General features: G+C 35.1%; 2 protein-coding genes across 2 annotated transcripts; one reads left to right on the forward strand and one right to left on the reverse strand.

Moving 5' to 3' along the window:
- Positions 1-19,600: 19,600 nt before the first annotated feature.
- Positions 19,601-22,159, reverse strand: LOC141707001 (uncharacterized). The gene is made up of 3 exons (XM_074509938.1): positions 21,536-22,159; positions 20,170-21,037; positions 19,601-20,080 (listed from the first exon to the last, which is right to left on the reverse strand). The coding sequence occupies exons 1-3, from the start codon at positions 21,839-21,841 to the stop codon at positions 19,818-19,820; spliced, it is 1,437 nt and encodes a 478-aa protein (XP_074366039.1). The 5' UTR covers positions 21,842-22,159; the 3' UTR covers positions 19,601-19,817.
- A 1,385-nt stretch (positions 22,160-23,544) lies between these two features.
- On the forward strand, positions 23,545-26,473 carry LOC141705820 (L-ascorbate oxidase homolog). Its single transcript, XM_074508709.1, has 8 exons — positions 23,545-23,760; positions 23,878-24,029; positions 24,122-24,231; positions 24,352-24,622; positions 24,715-24,817; positions 24,896-25,607; positions 25,689-25,767; positions 25,898-26,473. Exons 2-8 carry the CDS (start codon positions 23,880-23,882, stop codon positions 26,108-26,110), a joined length of 1,638 nt encoding a protein of 545 aa, XP_074364810.1. The 5' UTR covers positions 23,545-23,760; positions 23,878-23,879; the 3' UTR covers positions 26,111-26,473.
- The last annotated feature ends 14 nt before the right edge of the window (positions 26,474-26,487 follow it).

Consider the following 26,487-nt stretch of genomic DNA (forward strand, 5'->3'; position numbering starts at 1 on the left):
GTCGGGAGGCAATCTGCGTTATCCGTTGGGAGACAACCAGCCTCATCCGTCGGTACTCAAAACTCACCCTCCGTCGGGTTATCAAGAGAAGCTGGAAATCAAGATAGATCACCTGTAGAAATTTCCCCTTTCTCAAATCAAAGATCCATAAACTCAGGGGGAGTATCTAACAATCAAAACTCAATCACACATCAAGATAACAATGAGGCCTCTTCATCTAGAGCTAATCTACCTCAACAAAGAAAATGGACAAAAGATCACCCCTTTGAGCTTATTATTGGTGATGTTTCTTCTAGATTTCAAACAAGGAGATCAACTCAAGAAGAATGTCTATACATTAGCTTTCTTTCCAAGGAAGAGCCAAAGAAGGTAGAAGAAGCTTTGTTAGATCCTGATTGGATTTTAGCTATGCAGGAGGAGCTAAACCAATTTGAAAGGAATAATGTATGGAAGCTGGTGCCCAAGCCTAAAGGAAAGAATCCAATAGACACCAAATGGGTATTCAGAAACAAGATGGATGAAAATGGCATAGTAGTCAGGAACAAAGCTGGATTGGTTGTTTAGGGCTATTGTCAACAAGAGGGAATAGATTTTGATGAAACATTTGCTCCTGTTGCAAGACTTGAAGTCATCAGAATTTTCTTAGCCTATGCAGCCCATGCCAATTTCAAGGTCTATCAAATGGATGTCAAAAGTGCCTTTCTGAATGGAGATTTAGAGGAGGAAGTCTATGTCAGTCAACCTCCTGGTTTTGAAGATCCAAATTTTCCAGAACATGTCTATTATTTTTTGAAAGCACTTTATGGACTGAAGCAAGCACCTAGAGCCTGGTATGACACTTTATCAAAGTTCCTTTTGGAAAATCACTTCACAAGAGGTACGGTAGATAAAACTTTATTTTTCAGAAATGTTAATGGCTCTAGTATACTTGTTCAAATTTATGTAGATGATATTATTTTTGGCTCTACAGATGAGAAATTTTGCAAAAAGTTTGCCAAATTGATGCAAAGTAAGTATGAAATGAGTATGATGGGAGAACTGACTTACTTTCTTGGTTTACAAGTTAAGCAAGTTAGTGATGGAATATTCATTAGTCAAACTAAATACATTTTTGATCTTTTAAAGTAGTTTGATCTAGTGGATTGCTCATCTGCAAAAACTCCCATGGGCACTGCAACTAAGCTTGAATTAAACACTACTGAAAAGTCTGTGGACATTTCAAGTTATAGGGGCATGGTTGGCTCACTTTTGTACTTTACAGCTAGTAGGCCAGATATAATATTTGCTACATGTTTATGTGCTAGATTTCAGGTCGATCCTAAAGAATCTCACTTAATAGCTATTAAGAGAATTTTCAGATATCTCAAGAGAACACCAAAACTTGGCATTTGGTACCCTAGAGATTCTGGTTTTGATCTAATTGGTTATTCAGATGCAGATTATGCAAGTTGTAGAATTGATAGAAAAAGTACAACAGGAACATATCAATTTTTAGGAAACAAGCTTGTGTCCTGGTTCAGTAAAAAGCAAAACTCAGTTTCTACTTCTACAGCTGAAGCTGAATATATTGCTGCTGGCAGTTGCTGTGCACTGATATTATGTATAAAAAATCAATTGCTAGACTATGGTTTGCAAGTTGAGAGGATTCCTATTTTCTGTGATAACACAAGTGCAATTGCCATCACTGAAAATCCAGTACAACACTCAAGGACAAAGCACATAGATATCAAGTACCACTTCATAAGGGAACATGTATTGAATGGTACTGTGGAGCTACATTTTGTTCCAAGTGAGAAGCAGCTTGCAGATATCTTTACCAAGCCACTAGATGAATCCACCTATTTAAGGTTGGTAAGTGAGTTAGGTATGCTTAATTATTCTTAAATCTATATGAGTTAATTTGCAAGTTGAAATACAGCCAGAAATTTAATTGATTTTTCAGTCTTGGATGAAATTTTGACTAAGTCAAAGTTTACATCTCGACGGATGATCTTTATCCATCGAGTTTGATCATCCGTCGATATACTATTTGCTAATAAAAATCAATTATTTTTTCTGGAATATTTTATGACCCGACGGATAACAGTTTATCCTCATCCGTCGAATTGTCTTAATCTCAGCCGTTAATTCCTTGTACATTATCCATCGAGTATACTTATAGTTTGTAAGCATAACACGACGGATAATGGGTGGAATTTTTACAGTTTATTTTTTTTAACGGCTATTTTAGGCAATTTCTATTGGTTACTTTATTTTACTTTATTATTTTTTAACAGTTATTTTTGAGATAGTATAAAAGCATATTTCATTTCAATCACTTTTCTTTTATCATTCTCAATTCAACTGCTCTAATTTCATTCTCTCTCAAAGCACTTACTCTCTTTCTCTTCAAGCTCTTATTCTCTAACAATGGCACCTGTTGTAAAGTTTATATCTCAAACTGGGTTCATTTATGAGAAGAACAATTTCACTGCACTAGTGAACAAGGGTATTCAACAATCTGGTGACTATCACAAGATGATGGACTTTGTGAAGAATTGCAAGCTCAATTATGCCATGCTGGAATCACCCACAATCTTCTGTGTAGTTGTTGAAGAGATGTGGATCACTGCTACCTACAACTCAACAGATAAGACAATCACACTCACCATTAAAGGTAAAGAGTTATGTATTAATAGTGATGTTATAAAAGCATGTTTCAAGATTCCTGATAACACTGTGACCTCACCACACACTGACATTGATATAATCAATATGCTTAATTCCATGAACTATGCTCTTTCTACTTCTAAGTTAAGTGACATTAGGATAATGGGTCTTGGGAAAGAATGAAGTTTTATGTGTGATGTTGTGACAAAGGTCTTTTCAGGAAAAATCAGTAATTTTGATTCAGTCAATATATTCATGCTTAATATGCTAGTTACAGATAAATTCTATAATTTCAGTGATCTTATCTTGTTTGAGTTAGGCTTTAAATTAGGAGAGTTAAATAAAAGAGGTAAAAATGTGTATTATGCTAGATTCTTTATGATGTTAGCTAACCACCTCTGTGAAGAGATTGTGCTTGAGAACCCTAACAACAAACTAGATTGCCGGGTTCAAGAGAGAAGGATCATTGCAGATTTGAACAGGGCCAATCATCACAAGGATGTGCCATTGTTCTATTTTCCTATAATGCAAGCACCTCAGGTAAGTGAGGTAAGTTCATTTATCCCTACAACTATTCCAACCTCAACAATTTCTTTGAGTTCCAGTATGGCTATGGCAACTGTGTCAATGACCCAACAGTTGCCTACCCAAGCTACCAAAACTGCAAATTTTTTTAAACCCAAATCAAAGAAAGCCCCCTCTGGTATCTCCCAAAAGATGGCAGTTGAAAAATCCACTAAAACCAAAGAGGGGAGTGTGAAGGAGGGCAAGATAGGTGAGGGAAGGGGTGAACATAAAAGAAACCCCAAGAATAAGGTTGGAGAGTTGAGTGGATCTCAGCCTAGCCACACTGCAGTTTCCCAACAAACTGCAGTGCTTAAAAAGGATAAAAGCTCATTTCTAGCTGCATCCTCCCAAAAGGATGTAGTTATTGAACAAAGCTCTCAACCAAGAGCACAGGCCAAGAGGGTTAGGGACACAAGCTCACCCCAAACTTATGCTAGAAAGAAGAAGTCTAAAACCATTGGGGATGCACAGGGTACACACACTGTGCAAACTGCTGCAAAAGATGCAGTCACTGCACCTTCACAAATTCAGTTTAATGTGGCTCCAATAAATATGGAGTCACAGCCAAAATCTCTAGTTATAGAAGCACCTCAAACACCAAACTCACCAACAAATTCTCTGGATGCGGATATGATAAACACATCAATCCCTGATTCCCCTTCTTTAACTCTGTTGGGAAGCCAAAATCTAGTGCAAGTGAGCATCATCTTTTAGATAATTTGTTGGCTCACTTGCCAATTCTTTCAGGAACTGTTGTATCATCTGTGCCCAAAATATCTTCAATCAGCACAGAGTCAACAATAGTTTTTTTCCCAGTTCATTCATTTCTACTCTCTCGATGGATATTGCTCATCCGTCGAGTAGTGATTGTATCCCGACGGATAAGCTTAACAGCAGTTATCCGTCGGATAGCAACACCACTCACTCGATGGATATCACTCATCCGTCGAGTATCTCTGCACAGCTTCAAACTTTATTTATTTTAAGTGTAGAAGATTTAGTGGTTGTACAGTTACTCTTAGGATTGAGAGGGAAGAGTATTTTGAGTGAGAGTCTGGGTTGCTCTCAGGAAAAAGGAGAGGAAATGAGTGAAACTATGCAATTCATTTCTTCAGGATTGGCAAAAGAGAGTGAGAGGAGTTCCACCTTAGTAGGTGAAGGTGAGGGTGTGAGAGTGGGGAGCCAGGGTGAGACCCTGATGCAACAAAAGAGAGAAAATGAGAGAAATGCAGGTACTGGAGCTATAAGGATGGTTGTCATTGCTAGTGAGTCAATGAATGTCCAGGATGCAGACAGGGAGGGACTATCTCAGCATCCTAAAGCTGTTATAGATTCCACCTCCCTTGATGCTGAGGCATTTACTCACCCTGTTCCAGCTTATCAATTTCTAGCTGAACAGGGCAATGGCAATGCAGAAAGAATGCTGAATTTGGTGCATACCACACAGTCTATGATGGGAGAGCTAAGGATGCCATCACAACTTTACCTTCTACAGCTGGTGATGTGGACTATGAGACTGGTGGATCAGCTAATTTATTTGGTGATGGGAGTGAGGATAGTGAAAATGAGGCAATGGACATAGGGGGAGAAGTAGGCTCAAGTTCAAGATCAGGTATGCCATCATGGGCATTCTCAAAGCATTGTGATGAACACTACTTCAAGACTACCCTGATCCAACTAATGAATCAGACAAATACTGCTCTTCAAACCACTACTAATGCTAGTATCAAGAAGCTCCTTTAGGCACATCTAGCCTCTCTCAACTTCAACAAATCCAGGGCTTCCAGCATGCTAGGGATGTCATCACCATGAAGGGTGATATTGATGAGATGAAGAAGGCCATTTCAGACAAGCTAGATTCTAAACTTCCAGAAGCTACAATACTTGACATCAAGAGGCAATTAAGAAAAAATTCTGATCTTGCAAACAAGATAGATGCCTTGGACACAAGAATGTCAGCCATGGAAGCATCTTTAATAGCCATTCATCTTCATCAAGCCAAACAGACAGATCTACTTCAAAAATTGGTGGTTGCTCAAACCTCCTCCTCTACTCAACTTGATGATAACAAAAAGGGGGAGAAAGGACCAAGTGAGGGGGAGAGGCTTCAGATTGTTATCTGTAAAGTAATTGTGCCTTCAATTACTATCTCAAAGCCACCAGTTACAGACAGTATTGATCTGATCAATGCAGCAGCAGCCAACATAAAAACAGCTGATAAGGAGAAGTTGAGTTTAGTCAACTGGGAGAAGATTGATGAGGAAATATAGAAGAAGTTTGAACTTGTCAAGGAGCCAGTTAAGCCAACCATCCATCACTCTTAAGTCAAGCAAATTAGTATGAATGAGATGAATATGAACTATCTGGAAAGAGGACAACCATCCTGCATCAAATCTCCAAAGGCTGAAATAATTCTGAAGCCAAGGGTAAACTACTCAAAATCATCATTGAAGAACCCTTTGGATACTGTGTATGAGACACCTAAACCTGATGAAAAGAAACTTATGTCAAGATCAATTGCTTTCTACAAAGATCCAGCTGATTCAGCTTCAAAAAGGAGAATAGCTAAAATTTTCAGGAATGGGAAAGAAATTTGTGTGGTGGCTGGACATCCTCAATTTGCTCAAACAAAGAGAGAAGAAAAGGCTAGATTGAAGCTGGAAAAGAAGCAAGCTGCTCTGGATGCTAAAAAGACTAAACAAAAGAAAGAGCAAATTGCTATCTTGGCCAAGCTACATGCTGTAAATTCATCACAACAAATTCCTTCTCAGCCATTTGAAGTTATTGAATCAAAGAAGCAAGTTGAACAATAGAAGAAATCTCCAAGAATCAAGGAATTGGCTAAAAGAACTAAAAGGAAACTGGACATGGTTGATAAGGAATTGGAGAATCAGTTTCCCAAGGAATCCACTCCAAATACAACTCAAGCATCAAAACCCTCTGTGGTATTTGAAGATATCAAAGTGGTGGATCATTACAGGAACATCCATGGTGAACCTATAGTGCCTAAGGATGAACCAGTAGAATGGAAGAACATACCAATTCCTGACTTCTATTTGCCAATCCTTAACAAGCCAAAGAGAACAAAGTCAAGAGCAGTCAAGAAAGTGAAGTTGTCACCTCTCAAATTTAAATCTCTAGTCAAAGCTCAATCTAAAGTCAGTAAGGGAGATTACATGTACTTGTGTGACATCAAAAAATTTTCTGATCTAAACCTCTATCTAGATGAACTAGATGAAGTGAGAGGAATTGATGCATACAGAAACCTACCTGAAAGGTTAGTGTTCAAGTACAAAGGAGGAAAGGAGATTCAGAGGCCACTTCACAGGATCCTTCAAGAAAGCCAAGCTATACTGATTAAAGTTTATTCATCCTTCAAGAAGAACTTTGGGTTCAATATTACTGCAAGAAGATTGGTACTGAAGAAGATTGAAGAGCTAAGGAGTGTTAGAGCTAAAGATGCACTCCCAAAGACTCTAATCATCCCTTACACAGGGAGAATAGTGCATCTAAGGCCCTACTGGATGATGAAGTTCATGGATGACAAAGGTGTGAGAAGATTTTTCAGATTAGAAGACCAATTGAGCATCTCCAGCAATGAGACTCTTTTGGAAATGCAAGGAAATCTAAATCTCTCAGAATCTAATGAACTGGAATTCCACAGGCAGCTCCAAAATCAGATTGAAGAAAATAACAGAATGCTTGGAAAGAGATCCAGACCTTCAAGGAATTAGATAGATCTGCTCAGGCAAGAGGAGCATCTTGAAAATGACTGTGAGCAAAACTTTGTACATTTTGTTAATTGAAGCACTTTTTAGTATTATCTACTGTCTTTTAAAAGTTTTATTTTTAAGGTGTTTTGTTATCATCAAGTATCTCTTAATTTATGGCTACAATTCCAGTATACATAAATTGGGGGAGATTGTTGTGTATATGTTGTGTACTTGATGATTTTATTAACAAAACACCTTGGTAGATTTTACTTAGTTAAATTATGTAGCACTCGACGGATAAGGTTTATAGTCCCGACGAATGACTCAAATAGTCCCGACGGATGATGACTTATTATCCATCGAGTGAGTAGCTTATGTAACAATAAGTCTGTAACACATTTCTGCATACACATTGTTTAGAATCTGTAGTAGTACTTAAGTCATGATGACTTTAGTTAGATATGCAGAATAGGTTGATTAACTGTACATAGATGATGTCTTGTAATTCTGCATAAGTGAAACAAAGTCAAGTGCCTGATTGCTACCCGACGGATGAACAAATAATGAATTCGAACGGATGATCAATATCTCGATGGATGATTATGAACCCGACGGATAAAGAATTCAAATATCTGTTGACAGTGACAACACAATCACATGCGTCGAGTGGATGCAAATGGAATGTGGTAGCCTATTCAACTGGATTTTCGAGAACAAAGAAGCATTGCCATTTCCATGCTATTATGAAGATATTCAAAGATGCTGGAATAGAGTAATGAAGTAGCATTGTAATAGACTAGGTAGTTTTTGTTTTATTATCATGTCTCATTACTTTGTAATCTTGGTAATATATATAAACTAAGAAGTAGCAACTAAGGAACTATCGAATCTAAGATACAAGCAGAGAAACATTTGTAAGCAGAATTCTTAACATTTCTCTGTACTCTTAGTTGTTCAATATTTGTAAGCAGCTGTGAGCATTTTGCACACAGAGTTCTCTCGATATATAATATATATCTCTGGTGGAATCATTCAAATCCACCAAAAAGTTTTTAAAGACTCTTGTTTTTAATTACTTGTGTTTTGATTCATTTAAGTAACTATTCCGCATTGTGCTAATTAATTCACACTTATATATAGATTCGAGTTAGAACATTTTTATTTAGAGAAAAAGTTTCAAGAATTCCATTCAACCCCCCTTCTGTAATTCTTGTCATATTGTTAAGGGACTAACAGCCTATCCAAACTTAAGTGGGGAAAACAATTTTTTTACAGTAAACCTTAGGTCAACAAGATATCCTCAGATCACCATGTCCTCTTAGATAAAACTCCTACTTATATCCTTGGACCTAACCAAAATTTAGCGGGGGCAATAAATTTTCTACAAAATCCCTCTCGGGGTTAACAAGATCTCCTCAGATTACCTTGTCCTCTTGGAAAAAACTCTCACTTAAGTTCATGAACCTATCTAAGCTTAAGTGGTGGCAACAAACTTTGTACAAAATCCCTATCGGGGTCAACAAGGTCCCCTCGAATCACCTTGTCCTCTTGGATAAAACTCCTACTTAATCCCTTGGACCTATCCAAATTTAAGTGAAGGGAAAAAAATATTCTACAAAATCCCTCTCGGGGTCAACAGGGTCCACTCAGATCACTTTGTCCTCTTGGATAAAAATTCTACTTAAGTACTTGAACCTATCCAAACTTAAGTGGAGGGAAACAAAATTTGTACAAAATCCTCTCGGGCCAACAAGTCCCTTTTGAATCACCTTGTATTCTTCGACAAAACTCTTACTTAAATCCTTGGACCTAAGCAAACTTAAGTGGCGATAAATAAGTTTTTTAGAAAACCCCTCTCGGAGGCACCAAGACCCTCTCATATCACCTTGTGCTCTCGGATAAAACTTCTACTTAAGTACATGGACCTATCCAAACTTAAGCGGGGGCAACAAATTTTTTAAAGAACCTCTCTCAGGGTCAACAAGGTCCCCTCAGATCATCTCGTCCTCGCGAACAAAAACTCTACTTAAGTTCTCGGACCTATCCAAGTTTAAGTAGGGACATAATTTTTTTGTAAAAGACCAATCAGATCAACAAAGTCCTCCCGGACCAATACATCCTCTCGAAAAAAACTCATAGCCACCATTTATTTGGTAGGCAAATGATAATATATGATTTCTAAAAAGCCCAACTTCCAAATAATTGTCAAGCCCAATTCTAGAACAAGGCCTGCAAGGTCCACATTGCGTACAAAGTTCATACAACGTATAAGGTCCACATAATAAACAAGTTCCACAAGATGTTGACATGTATGAGCAAGACAACACAGAAATGGACAAGACAAGGTGCAAGACAAAACGGAAAAGGACAATACGTTAACACCCGTAACAAAACTAATATAAACACATGATCTGAACATTGGGACATGCATAATTGATACAAGGTTGACACTGACCCCCGACCAAGATCCTGTTTTATAGCCCTTGTCCCCCCACGTGGACAAGATGTCATGTGCCCCACACCCGATATGTGCCTATATATACCCCATAGTCACTTCAATGCAGGGGTTCACAAATTCATTACATTTCTACTACATTCAATTTTTGATAAGTTTGTTCTACCTTCTCTTTACTTTCTCTCTTTAAGAAATACACACACAATCACATACTTATATTATGACTCTCTCCTACCGAATACTTATTCTCACGTCGGAGGTGCTTATTGGGTCATAACCCCCGTTATCATTTCCGTTTCAGGGGAGTTTGGAGGTGACAAGGTCACAAGGAGATCAACAAGATTTGCAAGACCGACAAGATCAATAAGGTCGACAAGATCAACAATGTTGACAGGATGAACAAGCCCAACACACATCTATTCTAGCATAAAGTTAGGGAAGTGGTTCATAATATGTGTCCATATCGAATTTACTATAGATATTGGGAGATAATGTTTATCGAAATTAATTATTTTTATTATATTTGAAATTAAAACTATATTTCTTTAATCAAATATTTAACCGCATATAAATTTCAAATTACGACTTGAAGGTGGTATATATACACTGTAACAAACGGAAACATAGTCATTTACGACCATTCTATATCCGACATATCAAAGTCAGAGTTCACAGTCGATTGTGTTTCAGGAAGGTACCAAATTAAACTTGTTGTGAAGTCCACATTTTAGAACTCATTTAACTTTGCCCACGACAATCTAACCCGACAATCTCTAAAACTACGGATGTTTCTGATCAACAAAATAGACTACCTAATCCGACCACCTTAACGTTCAGTTTATGTCATAATTATTGCTACCAACTACCTACCGTGCTCCCAACTTCGTAGAAGCCTTTTCCGTTCATTTTTACCTGCTATAACTTATGCAATGGCCTCCTCCATCAAGCTATATTACTAATTATTAAAAAATAAAACTTGCTCGATCTTCCCTAAACATAAGTGGTGCTTTGAACTTCCTGAATGGCGGAATACATGTGATGCGGGCCTTGATCAATAAGATAAGAAAACGAAAAGTGTATAAAAAAATTTATAAATGCACGTCAAATGCATTATGCAGAGCAAGTATATCAAATTGAGAGATGGGGGTATGTAAAAGCATTAGCCGTCAGCTAAAATTACTAAAGTTAGCAATACTGTAGACCAGTGCAATGTATCCAGCAGCACATCACGCAATCGGTTCTCTCTTCTCTCATTCTACTAGTATTATTTATGAGTATATATATAAATATTGATATTGAATCGGTCTAATAATTTTTATAAATTGTATTATGAGGATATTGCCTAGCTTCGTTTGTACATGTATATATGACGTATTATAACATTATTGTAGACCGGTATGATGCAAGTGCCTTCTACACTTGGGTGTACTAATAATTCCTCCATAAAACATAAATCAAACATTGAAATGTAAGATGCATATCCGATACAATCATCTGTACACGTCAACAAATTATAAATAAAATGTAAGTTTTAAAAAGTGTGAGTTTTACTTTAGTCCGTTTCAATTTATCTGTCATTTTTGTCTTTTTAAGATCAAACTGAACTAATTTTAACTGAAAATTTCACATAATAAATGATCAAAAATATTTATAAAAATTATATCATTATAAAATATATTTAATCTACTTCAATATGTATTTTTCACTTTTTCAAAATAATGAAAAAATAAATTTTATTAATTATCAAAGTTGAGTCAATTTAATTATAAGAAGTCAAACAAAATATATAAATTGCGACGGAAGAAATATCATAAAATACTTTCTAGTACAATTTATTGCGATAATGATCGTCATATTAATTCTAGCATTAAACTTGGTCTTATCCTTACCATTTTTCTAGATATCTTACCATTAGGTTTCATGCAAAAGAAATCGATCTTGAGTACTTTAATTGATATCCAAATAAGTAAAAAGAACTCATATATTTCAATATCTTGAAGTTTCTTGATACATTCCCCCAATTGTGGTTTATAACTAAAGCAGATACATATAATTCAATTTCTTCATTTCTAAACTAATAAAATATGGCAAATAGCTACAGAGATTAGATATTGCAAGTGATAAAAATTCATCTTTTGTCGTCATTATTGCTTATCCAAAATTTTTGACAACAATACATATAAGCCTAATTATTAAAAATCTATATTCTTTCTTAATAAATAAAACCATTTATAATTTGGTGCTAAAAGTATCAAAATACCAAATTTTGGTACATACTCGATATAAGTTGACTTTTATTCTTTATCAACTTTATTTTTAACACAACTCATCTTCTATTTTTTGTTAGTGTTCATCCAATCGTCTTTTTAATTTATAAAATAAAAATATTTTTTAAACGATTTGTAAATTATATTAAAAATTTATTAAGTTACGTTAAATTAAGTAAAATACCTTATATTTATTTTTAATTTTAGAAAAACTACAAACTACTTACACGAATTGACTTATATTCTCTTTAAACTTTATTTATTTATAAATTATATTAAAAATTTATTAAGTTACATTAAATTAAGTAAAATAACATATATTTACTTTTATTTTGAAAAACTACTAACTACAATGTAAACTATTAATACGAATTGACTTTTATTCTATGTAAACTTTATTTTCTATAGTATTATTTTAAAAATAATTAAGTAATAGCAAATGATTTTAGTAACATTTGTTAACTTATAAACTGAAAATTATTTACTTATATTATAACATATATTATTAACATATATTTACTTATATTTAGATCTGTTTTTTCACGAATTATAAGTTTCAGTTTTATGCAAATAATAATATGATACTATTATTTTTTTAATTTCGGTCCCGTGTTACAGACTAGTATATATAAATGAAAACTATAACTTAAAAATTCATAAAACTCTCAAAGCTGGCTAGACTTTTTCAGAGATAACAAAACCAAATCTGAAAAGATGGAAAGAATCCTAGTAAAGCTTGCTACTTGCAAACACTTTGAGAAAAAGGCAGCATGAGGGCTTCAAAGGGATTGGAAAAAGCAATATCCTTCACATTTGTAGCGAGGGCTGTTACGTTTTTAAAGTATGGCACACAAATATCAAATCAATTCATGAATTTTATAATTTCATCTCCTGCTCAGCAAGCTACTATTAATAGTATACTACTATTTATAAAGAGAATATATTTACGTCATTTTATCACTTTTAATTATGTGTAGATGTTAAGATCGGGCAGATAGAACCTGCAGGATCATGCTTGACAAGCATCTTCTCTCACAAGCTGCAGCCTCCTATCTCATCCTCCGTTCCTTTCTCTGCGCGTAAAATTGAATGACCTTGCATAAAAAAAAGTCAGTTAGGAATTAGGATCAGAAAGATGGTCTATACTTCTAGAACTGCGAATGAGTTGAAACAGTTTAACATTAAAATATTCATACAAAATGATTGAAACATACAAAATTAATTTTTTTAAGCATTATTATTAGGTTATTCTTTTAAATTATTCCATAATTAATTAGAAACACATCAACAAAAAAAATTTGTATTTGTAAATTAATTCAAAGTATACATAATTAAATGTTACTCATTTCAATGAGAAAGTCAATAATTTGAATTTTATATATTGAGTTTTTTTTCAATAGTCTGCAAAAGTATGTGAATCATAAGTTATTCTCTCGGGATTCGAACATCTGATCGAAAGAATAATTTTTTTTAATTAACTGAGATTTATAATCAAATTAGAAGAATTATTTAAATGTATTATTTTCTAGTGAATTTTAGAAACCTAAGAGCGCGAGAAATGTTTTTATTCGGTTGATGTTAAGATAAATGAAAAAAAAACTTTTAATCATCTAATTCTTCAAAGCCTTTACCTAAAAATGTACTTTTATGTCGGGGGATATCTACACAAATTTAGCTTGATAGTTCCCTAATATCACGTGGTTTTTAGACAAACAATTATATGTTAAGAATATTTATTAAATTACAAGAAATCTTTTATGAGTTTGTATATATTCTGATTGAATATGCACGAGTTTGAGTCTTAGGGTGACAATTTTCCCACGTAGTTTGCCTTAATGTATTTAATGGTCTTTTTGCATGAGTTACCGTCACTACAAGAAAACAGGACAAAACCGACCGTTTTTTACGGTCGGTTAAGAGGCAATATGGTTGGTTAAAATAGTCATAACCGACCACGGGGCATGATCGATTTTAACCTGGTCGGTTATGACTTTTGGTCGGGTTTAACCCTCATAACCGACCAATATAGTGGTCGGTTAAGTGCCTGGGCATTTTATTCAAATGTGGGGTCACTGTGTACACGTGCCGACCGTTGGTGGTCGGTTATGTCTGTTTTTAAGAAGTTGACTGGAACTCATAACCGACCGTGGTCAAAGTGTGCAAATCGGGCGGTTTTATTTCAGAAGCTAATTTAAATGTCATAACCGACCGTCTTAAGACCGACCACCCTCTGAAGGAGACGGTCGGTTTTATGAAGAATATGGTCGGTTATGTCACCTGACGGTCGGTTTTCGGGGTTTTGTAATGGTCAAAAGTGGTCGGTTATGCCTATTTTCGGTCGGTTTTAAGGTCTGATTTTAAAAAAAAAAAAATTACAGGTTTTTCTGCAGTCCCTATACAAAACCAAATCAAACAACCAAATAATATTCACAACCAAACAATATTCACAACCAAATCTCCAATCCAATCAATAACCTATACTACTCAAAATCATTCCACCAAACTAGTAAATTTAATGATTAAACAGTAGTAATTAAATCCAACGAAATCATTTACAAACTCCGATAACCGGAGGATCATACCATATCATTACATAATAAGCAATCTTAAATAACCGACAAAGTATCAAACCATAACAACGTATTAAATTTACTTCCCATAACCATCAAAGTAGCAAATTACAATAGTCTTAAAATCGATCAATGTAAACTAATCCGACAAATCAACATCGGACGATCCACCGCGATCACCGCCATCACCACCGCCATCACCGCCGCCATCATCAAAGTCCTCATCATCGGAGGCCTCATCCTCGGACGTGTAATCCTTATCGACTTCCATTGCACGCCGATTGTTTTCCTAAATACATAAGTTTAATTAAACTAGTTAAAAAGAAGAAACAAAATTTACATGTGAATGAAAATAAATAAATAAACAAGAAGGTCAAGAATTATACCTCCGCAACACGAGTTTCCGTCTTTTGGACGATATCTTCAATCAAGGAGCCCACAATATGCACGATCTCGCCACCGATAAGGTTATTCCATTGCAACCTTTGGCTAGGATCGGAGGATGGATCCGAGACCTCGAGAGCGGTTCGTGCGAATGTAGTTATCCCCGCATCGAAAAGTTGGCGAGCAAAACGATTTGGATTAACATGAATCTCCGTAAGCACATTCCTCATGATGGCAAGATATACATTGTCGGGGATGGCTTCACGTTGTCTCGGAGCGGATGAGGATGAGCCTGCTTCATTCCGTGTGGAATCTCGGTACCGGGTAGTAAGTGTAGGTAAACGATCAGTGGCCTGAGCATTGGGGAACCACACCACATAATTCGTTTTCGGCCTTGTACCTTGGGGGACCTCCAAGGCTTTCATCCACCAATCCCACGGCTCATCGCGATCACCCGTTTGTGTAACCTCCACGGGCATGCGCTCGAGAATGGCGACATATCGTTCCTACAAATTCATTTAAAACAATTAACGATGTATTTAAAATCAAATAAAAATGCATATAAATCACATATAAAAATACATTTAAAATCACATAAATACATATAAAATCACATATTAATGATGTATTTAAAATCACATAAAAATGCATATAAATTCACATATAAAAATGCATTTAAAATCACATAAATACATATAAAATCACATATTAACGATGCATTTAAAATCACATAAAAATGCATATAAAATCACATACAAATATATTTAAAATTACGTGAAAATACATATAAATTCACTTATTAAAAATGCATTTAAAATCACATAAAAATGCATTTAAAATTACATGAAAATACATATAAATTCACTTATTAAAGATGCATTTAAAATCACATAAAATGGTCATAAAATCACATAAAAATGCATTTAAAATCACATGAAAATACATATAAATTCACTTATTAAAGATGCATTTAAAATTACATAAAATAGTCATAAAATCACATAAAAATGCATTTAAAATCACATAAAAATACATATAAATTCACTTATTTAATATGCATTTAAAATCACATAAAATTGTCATAAAAACACATAAAAATGCATTTATAATCACATGAAAATACATATAAATTCACTTATTAAAGATGCATTTAAAATCACATAAATGGTCATAAAATCACATAAAATGCATTTACCGCAATACGCATGGCGGCCGATGTAGTGTAGACGGGATTTTCCGGATCGGATCCAACTTTCCTATGACATTTATCCCACACCTCGAGTTTCGTCGGCTTTTTCTTATTTTTGGTCGTCATTACCTTTCAAAATATTAAATAAACTTATATTAAATATGTATGTGTGTGAGATGGAATATAATAATATGGTGAACGTGTATGTATGTGTGTGTGATGGAATATGATAATATTACCTCCCGAACTTTATTGAATGACCTTGCACCAGGATCATGCAATCTTTCAACTTGTTGTCGGTTGGCGGATCCAACCGATGACTGGTGCAAGTGTCCTTCGTTCTTCTCCCAATACTCCAAAAGGTTCTTCCAAAAAGGAACAGACCAATAAGGCGGCTTCAAAGACAAACTTGCCCACGCCCTCCTCCCTTGCTTTTCGCTCCACCCTCTTCTTAAACTCGTTCAAAGTCCTTTTTATCGTCACTTTAATGTGATCTTCCACAATTTTTTGGGCCTTTGAACGGATTTACCCCTTAAGATTCCTATAATATTGCTAAAATTGCAAAAAAAAGAAAACAAAGATAAATGCATCATAAAATCAAGAAATAAATGACAATTATAAAAAAAAATTGAATTTTAACGTACTTGAAAGTCCTCAACTCTTGCAATCAAACAACCCGGGTGACGTTCTTCGATATCGGTATAAGTGTAACGCCCAAGAGGCCACTTCTCCCGAATCATAGCCAAAAGTGTTTTCTTAGCCGTATCATCTTCAATACTATATTTAAACAAAAGAAAACAATAAACATTAACAATTCACATAACAATATTGAACAATGAACCAAAAATATAAACATATAGGAATAATGCAATTTAAAACTTTTTAACTTACTGTCCATCGGAGATATCAATGCGATATGGCTTCAATGACGGTTTCTCTCCATATATGCCACTCGAATGTGATCGAGGTCGCCTTTCTCGCCATTCTCGCTCCTCCGCATTTGTCATGTGCCGAGTCGGATCATTCGGGTTCGAATCGAATAATTTGGTGGTAAAGCTTAATCTTGTGTAATTTGTATTGCCGAGATAAATAGGTGCTCCATTTTCAACAATAACCTCGTACAATTTTTTAGCACTATCATTTGGAGCTTCTTGACATTCATAGTTCCCGTATCCGTACTTTCATAAAATTGATAATTTTCACCGGTTAAATCATGTAACATCGCATTCAAATATACCGGTTATTCTACTCTCGAAGGTTCCCGAACACAATAACGGTGATGTGATGTTCGACTACGTTTTCTTCTTATTTTTTCACCGTGCGACATCCACACGGTATAACCCTCAAGCATCCTTTTAGTGAGCAAATGAAATCTAACATCATCAATCTTTAACCAATTCAAATTTTTACAATGTTTACACGGACACTTCATTGTACCATCTTCCATTCCATTTTCGCTAGGTGCTCCATTTTCAACAATAACCTCGTACAATTTTTTAGCACTATCATTTGGAGCTTCTTGACATTCATAGTTCCCGTATCCGTACTTTCATAAAATTAATAATTTTCACCGGTTAAATCATGTAACATCACATTCAAATCTACCGGTTATTCTACTCTCGAAGGTTCCCGAACACAATAACGGTGATTTGATGTTCGACTACGTTTTCTTCCTATTTTTTCACAGTGCGACATCCACACGGTATAACCCTCAAGCATTCCTTTAATGAGCAAATGAAATCTAACATCATCAATATTTAACCAATTCAAATTTTTACAATGTTTACACGGACACTTCATTGTACCATCTTCCATTCCATTTTCGCTAGCAAATTTTAAAAAAATTTCTACACCAATTCTATATTCCGGGGTCAATGAAATTTTATCGCTTTGCAATTGATTACCAATCCAACTTCGATCAATGGTTTTCATCTACAATAATATTTTTTTAAATTAAAAAAACATATTTAACAAATAATTTATCATTAATCTCATAATTATTCACGTATTTCATAAAACACACACACACACTATAATTACAATAAATAAAACTAACTTACAAATTATCTACCACCAAACTTCAATTTTCACAACGAACATTATATAAAAAAATAAAAATATTAAATACATACAACAACATTTAATACATACACCAACATAAACACACACACACATTAATTACAAAATATAGAAGGAACTTACAATTTTCTAAAACTCCTCCACTTCAATCCCCAATCACTTGTGTCTTGTTAATTTTTTGCCCAAAATCAAGAAATGAGGGATATAATAAAAAAATTAAAAAAATAGGTTAAAACTGACCGTCTGCGGTCGGTTTTAGGCAGAAGAATAAAACGACACCGTTTTCTCTGTAACGGGTACTTTTTTTTGTACTTTAAATTAATTTTTTATTATTCTACAAAACCGACCACTAGATATGGTCGGTTTTAACCTGCAGAATTTGTGGATATAACCGACCACATGTAGGTGGTCGGTTTTAAAAGTGACTCATCAGCAAAACGGTGTCATTTTTTTCCAGTAAAACCGACCACTAGTGGATGGTCGGTTTTATGTGTGCCACGCCATCGATACAGTGTCGTTTAGTTGGCATATAACCGACCACTGACGTCTGTCAGTTTTAAGGTGACCAAATCGACGTCGGTCGGTTATGTCCGGTCCGTTTTACCCTATTTTCTTGTAGTGAGTGTTACATTACTTAAAATAACACCTTTAATATATATTGATAACAAAGCTAAACAATTTTAAACTTAAAACAATATCATTTTCATAATTTCAACTTTGTTATATGTTAAAAATCAGAGACATGCATATTTTGATAAAAGTAGAATTAGAATGAAAATTTGAGAGATGCATATTGTAAGATCATTGGGTAGGATATTAAAATATAGCTCAATTGTTAGGTAAAAATGTTTTTGAATATTTAGCGAGTTACATAGTTTTAATGCAAAAGAGAGTCTAAATCAATTATTTAATTTATTATTGGATACATTAAACTTTTAAATATAACAATTTATTGTAGGATAAATTTTAGTTTTCTCTATCTTTTCAATTTCTCCCTTATCCTTATTCTCAGTTTTAAAAGAAAAGAAAGTAAAGAGTAGGTAAATTAATTTCACTTTTTCTCCTTAAAAGAACTAAAATAGATAGTGATGAATGCAAATTTGATACACTTTCACCCCAAAATGTTAACTATAAAAATGAGATGAAAATATTTTATCTTTGAATTAAAGATGGTCCCACAATTATAACATACCATATGTTTTTTGAAAGTTATTTTGGGAATTATTTTTGTACCTGTAGCATTACTCTTTTTATAAAGTTATATATATATTTTTTTTGAATGTTACTCCAGCCCAATAAAAAGTTATAAATTATACTATATTAGATAATATACTTAGGTTTCTAAATATATATCTACTATTTATTTTTAAATTTATAGGTATTTTATTTTTATTTAAATAAAAATAATTAGTATATAGACTGTATAAAATTTAGAAATATTATCTTAAATATTAGGGTTTATAACTATTTTGTGGTAACATTTAATAAATATATGTGAAACTCAATAATATTAATATTTATTATGAGTTCACTATTCAAATGATACGGTTAAGATTTGTGACAAAAATGATATATGACATTTTTCTTAAGATCACTTTAATATTTAACACATTTATCTTTTTATTACTTGTTTTCGTCCATTTTAAAAAAATCAAGAGTCTTCAAAGAGAGTCGCTAATGTTCTTAAACAGAGTTGCTAATGCACAGTTTAGACAACCATATTACCTATTACTTGGTCAATGTAGAGAAATTGCAATCTAATGGCAAAGGACAAATTTTCCAGGGAAGAAACAAGCTTGCTACAATGAAAGTGAAATGGGGAGAACAACTGTCTGACACAAGCATTCTTCTAAAAACTTAAAATTGCTAATACTGTTACAACAAAGGAGGTAGCAAATAATAGAGTAATGAAGTTCAGCTAGATGAAAGGAATGTTGCTAGTAGCTAAGAATTAAGAACAGGAGGCATGTTATTCCAGCAGCAATAATTCTCGTCCCAATCAACATCTTCATCTTTTTTTACATTGCATAAGTAACTAGTTGTAACATTTGATGGTTCTCTGCTCGAATAGTTACTTGTATTAGTACTGCTGCCAACGTCATACCAATCTGGAATGCACGCCGGTGAAGGGCAGTCCAGTAAACGCAGAAGATCATCATCCATGATATTCATCTCATCTGCTACATTTGCCTTTTCATGATTCGTTCCTACATATCAACAATGCAACGCCATTAAAAATGAATTCAAATTTATTTGCAACAAATGATTATAAGTTCAACTATGTAATTATACTAACCATTGATAGAATGATCTGACATGGAAACTCCACTATGTGCTTCATGTTTAGGATAGCTCGTGAGGCCAATGTTGCAACTCTTAAAATCTTGAAAAGCATCTTCAGATAGTCGGTCTTCTTGTCCATTTATGTCCTTATAATCCTCACTATCCTCGCAACGCTTGATATCTTGAGACTCCTGGAGTAGATCACCTAGTAAGCCACTAGCGCCTCTTGCAATCTTATTACATACTTCATCACCACCACTTGATGCTCCACCCATCACATCATCGCTTTCCATGTACCCCGAATTATTAGAAGTTTGTATTGTATTTTGGATTGAAGGCAGCTCATTGTTATCTGTGCCCATACCAGATAATCTCATCGGATCAATTGAGGTGCTAATAGTGTTAGTAGTACTAGCAGAAAATGGATCAGGACGAGTACTGTTATGGCCAAGATTAGCATCAAATGACAGAAATTTCCCCGAAAATGATTGATTGAATAATGGTGAATTTCTGAGTAAAAAACCATGATTGTTAATTAGCCCGCGGGGAAGGAATGGGATATTGGAGTTGGTACCATTCATGTTATTGCAGTACGAAGGGTAGTTTAGAAGATCGAGTGGTGTGCAATTATTCATAAAATTTAGGGAATTTTGGTTCTGGAAACGTTGATGATTTTGATGAGACATTGAAGGTGATGAGGCAGCCGCGGCAGATATAATAGTGGCAAAGGAGGAGGATGGAGATACGGAGATATTAGGAGGCTGATGGCTGTATTGTTGTTGGAGCAAATCCATAGGGTAAACTGGTAAACCAGCTCGCTGACGTCTCTTTAGCCTTGTGTTCCAATAATTTTTAATCTCGTTATCAGTTCTTCCAGGGAGCTGCAGTGCAGAATATACGTGAGCAAGTTACTATTTATAGTTAACAGTCTAGTGTGAATGGGTGATTGGACCAAAACAAGATTTAGAACTAATATTTTTCAAGAAATTTGATGCCTAGGATTCAAAAATTACTATTTATGGTACAAGTTTTATAAAAAGCTCAACATGTATTGCCCTATGACAGTTTATTGTTTCAGCCAAAAGAAGAAAGATTGAAAATTATAGGGAATTTTCAAAAACTTTTATATAAATTTTTTATTTGGTGGGTACTCTGGTTGATTCAAGCAACAAAATAGATGATTGGAAGTGAAGGCGGATCAACAAAATAGATATGATTGGAAGTGAAGGCGGTTCTTAATAATATTAGCAGCCGAAAATGAGTCGGCCAGAAATGTCCATTTTTCTTGTAGTGAATATATCCAAGAAGGTAACGTATAACTTTAAGAAATTTAGAAGGTTTAGTCGGACAAGATATGGATGATATTAATGAAAGATTACCTGAGCAGCCATACGAGCCCATTTATTTCCGATCTTGGAATGAAGATCAATGATAGTTTTCTCTTCATCAGGAGTGAAAGGACCTTTCTTGAGAAAAGGCCTTAAATGGTTAGCCCATCTGAGACGACAACTCTTGCCACATCTGTGCAACCCCGAATGCTTCTGCACAGCATTCCAGTTGCCCTCTCCTTGCCTCTTTACGTACTCCAACAACACAGCGTCCTCAGCTGCTGTCCATGGCCCTTTCTTTAACACCTGCATATGTCCTACTCCCTCTCCAGTACCCCTTCCACCTTGTGACACCATCGATTTTCTTTTTTCGATATCTATTTCTATGACTTGCTATGAACGTTTTTTCGAAAACTTAGAAGGCTGACTAGCTAGAGGGCAGGAGGAGGAGACTTTGATTTGTCTATTATGAAGTGATTTAAGTGAAGAAGGAAAGAAAGTTTGAGAGGAGGAAGGGAAGGAGGAAAGAGAGAAAAATGGAAGAAAATATTATTACAAGTGAAAGATGAAAGGAGAGGGGAGTTGTATGAATTTATAGGCGTAAGCATACATATATATCGCCCAGGCTTGAGTGTTGCATGATACGTTTTCTATCCCCCGCCTTATTTGCTCACTTGTTTCACATTTCACATTGGATAGATAGATAGATAGATACTTCTCTCATCTATCTTCTCCTCTTCCTCTCTCTTTCTTACTAGCATAATTGTATATATTTGAGTAAATAATATTGGTCTAATTTTTAAGCAAAACGTCATCTACAGAGATGTCACTATCAGAAATTTCGCCAAATGAAAATTAGCTAAAACTGGATCAAACCTATCAGCAAACTTAATTCCACAATTACACTTCAGCTGTTAATTCCACAACTGTTAAAAATTGTGCTAGCTGAGCTCATTTGACCATCTCCATAGTAAAATTCTGATAAATCTCAGACTTTATTTTCTCGAAAATGTAAGGTTAAAGCATGGAAGCACACACCTCACTGACCTCAAACCCAGATTTTGTAGCTGAATTTTTGTTGCTTCTAGTTCATTGTTCGCTGTGTAGTAGTAGACAGTAGCAATAATCTGGTAACTAACTGACTAAGCTGACATGTAAACTGATATTTTTGCATATAAACAAGAAACCGAGAACATAATTGATATTCATAGAATTCTTGTCAAATTTAACTAACTGATCACAGAGCGACTCCTTTCCCTTTCAGCGAGACCTTTCACAGGTTCACATTCTCACCCCCATCTCTTCCCTGTGCGTACTTAAAATTTAGCCTTCATTTCCATTCATTTGCGGCATATGTGACAAGACTATGGTTATGTCGCTTATTATTAATAACGTAATTATTAAGAAAATAGTCGATCAAAATTTGTCATATGAATATCAGAGCATCTCTGCCAAGGCGTTGCCAAATCTTACGGGGCATGACAACATTGGTTGCCAATTTATTAGAGCCGTATGATTGTCAATAGGCTTCTAAATGTTGCTAACTAATGGAGTAAAATGTTTTCAAGTTGATATTAAATTGAGTGAAAATAAAATGAGGAATGAGATCACAAGATTGACAACTATTTTGGCAACCCCTCAGTAGTTATTGTGTGCCCATGGACACGCCACAAAAATCCCTCAATTAAATTATGATTAACTTTAATGATTATATTAACAAAGAGGTGTACCCCCAAATCATCATGGAAAAGTCCATTCTATAAGTGGTTTCGAAAGTACAAGCAGATTTCATATTTGAAATGTGATTTGAGACGCTGGCTTCAGTCCTCCAATTCTTACCTATTCTCCACTTCACTTATTCCAAAAAATAAGGCTTAGGTTATGTGTCACGCTTAATTTCTTTTGCTTATTCTTCTATGATCTATCTCCTTGTAAAGTGTGTGCATATTTCCTAAATTTAAGCTTGTTTTTAGTGTTGTTTCTATTTTACTCATTATAAACTTTAATTATCTGCAACTTACTAGCTTCCGTGATCTGTCCTTCATACACTACATTTTGTGTTATGTGTTTATGAGGATCAAGTCAAAAAACTCGCCATGTGTAAATAGTGCATTTGTATGTAAACTACATATGAAACATGAAAGCAATGTGTGTTGAATTTATAGATTCATACTCTAAGCCTAAGGTGGTAGTTGTTATAAGTTACTACAGCTAATTCTGATTCACAAACTCATTAAGGAGCTGGGAAGTGGGAACTTTTGTCCTATAAAGACGAGGTCACGTCTGATATATCTGTAAAATTGTTCAGCATCTTCTAAAACTTATGAATACAGAGAAAGCTTCTCTTTCTTAGCAATTGTGAATACAGCTTGAACCAGTCTTCATTTTTGCAGATATGAGAGACAGGAGTAAAGGAAAGTATTGGTGTGTCGTTTTGGTACTATTAACACTTGTATGGAAATCCATAAATGGGGAAGACCCTTACAGATTTTTCACTTGGAACATTACTTATGGTGATATTTTTCCCCTCGGTGTTAAACAACAGGTACAACTGGTAGAATTGCACATTTTTTTAGCACGTCCCTCCTTTTACATCTAGAGGCTACTTGTATATCAATAACTCTTTCTGTTGATCAGGGGATTTTGATAAACGGGCAATTCCCAGGACCAAATATTGAGTCTGTCACCAACGACAATGTGATTGTCAACATTATCAACAATCTGGATGAACCGTTTCTCATCTCATGGTCATTTCTCCTCTCCTTAGCTACTTCTGTTTTTATGTTTAATATACATCCGTTTGAGTTTGTTGCCTATAATTCTATATAGTTTTCACTTATTACTTTTTATAATTTACTTGAGAGCAGGAACGGAATACAACAAAGAAGAAACTCTTGGCAGGATGGAGTGTATGGCACAAACTGCCCCATCCCACCAGGACAAAATTTCACCTATATCCTACAGTTTAAAGATCAGATTGGTAGTTTCTTCTACTTTCCTTCCCTTGCCTTCCACAAGGCCGCTGGGGGATTTGGGGGAATCACAATCTCTAGCCGTCCAATGATTCCTGTTCCTTTCCCAGCTCCTGCCGGAGATTTCACCATACTCTCTGGTGATTGGTTCATCCAAAATCACACTGTATGGGTCCATCACATGCTTCAAAGTCCTTATATCCTAGTCTAAACTAGCACATTCCAATTTTTTTGACTGGAACTTCTTGAATATGGTAGGACTTAAAAGCAGTTTTAGACGGTGGACATGGTCTTCCCTTCCCTGCTGGACTTCTAATCAATGGTTGCGCAACCAATATATCCAGTTTCACTGTCGATCAAGGTAAATATATTGTTTTTGCATGCCTTTTTTTAAATGTCTTGTCAGCTTGAGGTCTTATAATTTATATTTGTGGGGCAGGCAAGACTTACAGGTTCAGGCTATCAAATGTAGGACTTACCACCTCAATCAATTTCAGAATAAAGGGACACAAGATGCTTTTGGTTGAAACAGAAGGAACTCATACTCTCCAAAATACATACTCTTCTCTTGACATTCATTTGGGCCAATCCTACTCAGTTTTGGTCACAGCTGATCAGCCATGTCAGGACTATTACATTGTTGTGTCTACGTGTTTCACTTCTCAAATTCTCACAACAACATCCATTCTACATTATAGCAACTCAACGAAAAATGTTACTGGTCCTCCCTCGGATGGTCCACCCACTGAGATAGAATGGTCGCTTAATCAGGCTTTATCTCTTAGGCAAAATTTAACAGCTAGTGGGCCGAGGCCTAACCCTCAAGGCTCTTATCATTATGGCAGGGTTAATATCACGCGTACTATTAAGCTTGCGAATTCTGCTCCAATCATCAATGGGAAACAGAGATATGCAGTCAATGGTGTATCATTTATCCCTGCAGACACGCCACTTAAGCTCGCAGATTATTTCAACATTTCAGGGGTTTTCAACCTAGGTAACATTCCTGATAATCCTGGTGGTGGTTGGAATTATCTTCGGACATCTGTCATGGCAGCTGATTTCAGAGGGTTTGCAGAGGTGGTGTTTGAGAACTCAGGGGACACCCTGCAATCATGGCACATTGATGGCCACTTCTTCTTTGTTGTGGGGTAAGTTCATTTCCTTGTATTTTAAATACATACTTGTCTCTGTTGGTGCATGCAAGAATTTAAATATATCGACATGAACAGGATGGGTCGCTGGCAGTGGTCAGTTTCAAGCAGATCAAGCTACAACCTAAGAGACGCCATCACGCGCTGCACTGTCCAGGTAGAAAATAAGTATAGACAGTCCAGATTATTCCTTAAAAGCACTAAAAATCTTGTATACATTACTTTTTCACTGGATGAATATTACATTTTTCGACCTAATCTTACAAGATTGCATCTTATTTTTGTAGGTGTATCCCAGATCATGGACATCAGTTTATATGCCACTAGACAATGTAGGAATGTGGAACATACGGTCTGAGAACTGGGCTAGACAATACTTAGGCCAGCAGTTCTATCTCCGAGTTTATTCAGCTGCACATTCATGGAGAGATGAATATCCAATTCCGAAGAATGCTCTTCTCTGTGGCCAGGCATTAGGACGACAACTAGACCGCTATTAATTAAGCTATTAAACTCGACTACATGATGGCAATGAACTTGATGTGGTCTCACCATCTAACATGTTGCAATGTTGCATGAAGCAGCTTACTTAACTTCTCTTCCAGTATCGATAAATTGACAGATCAAACCATACTGTGTAACATGAGTTTGTTGATCACCATGTGTTGTGAACTATACCCTTAGTTTTTGCAATTTTCACGTGTAAAGTAATGATAGTCCTTTCCATGGTTTGACAGATTTGTGGTAAGGAAACTTTGAATAAACTGTTATTGTAACATTTAGGAAAATTGCTTTTAAGTTGATCATTCTTCTCAAAATTGTATAACTTCAATCTTTTATATATTTGAAAACATTGTCAAGGTGTGAAGCCAGATAT

Source organism: Apium graveolens, chromosome 2 (assembly GCF_009905375.1).
Source record: "Apium graveolens cultivar Ventura chromosome 2, ASM990537v1, whole genome shotgun sequence".
Lineage (NCBI taxonomy): Eukaryota > Viridiplantae > Streptophyta > Magnoliopsida > Apiales > Apiaceae > Apium > Apium graveolens.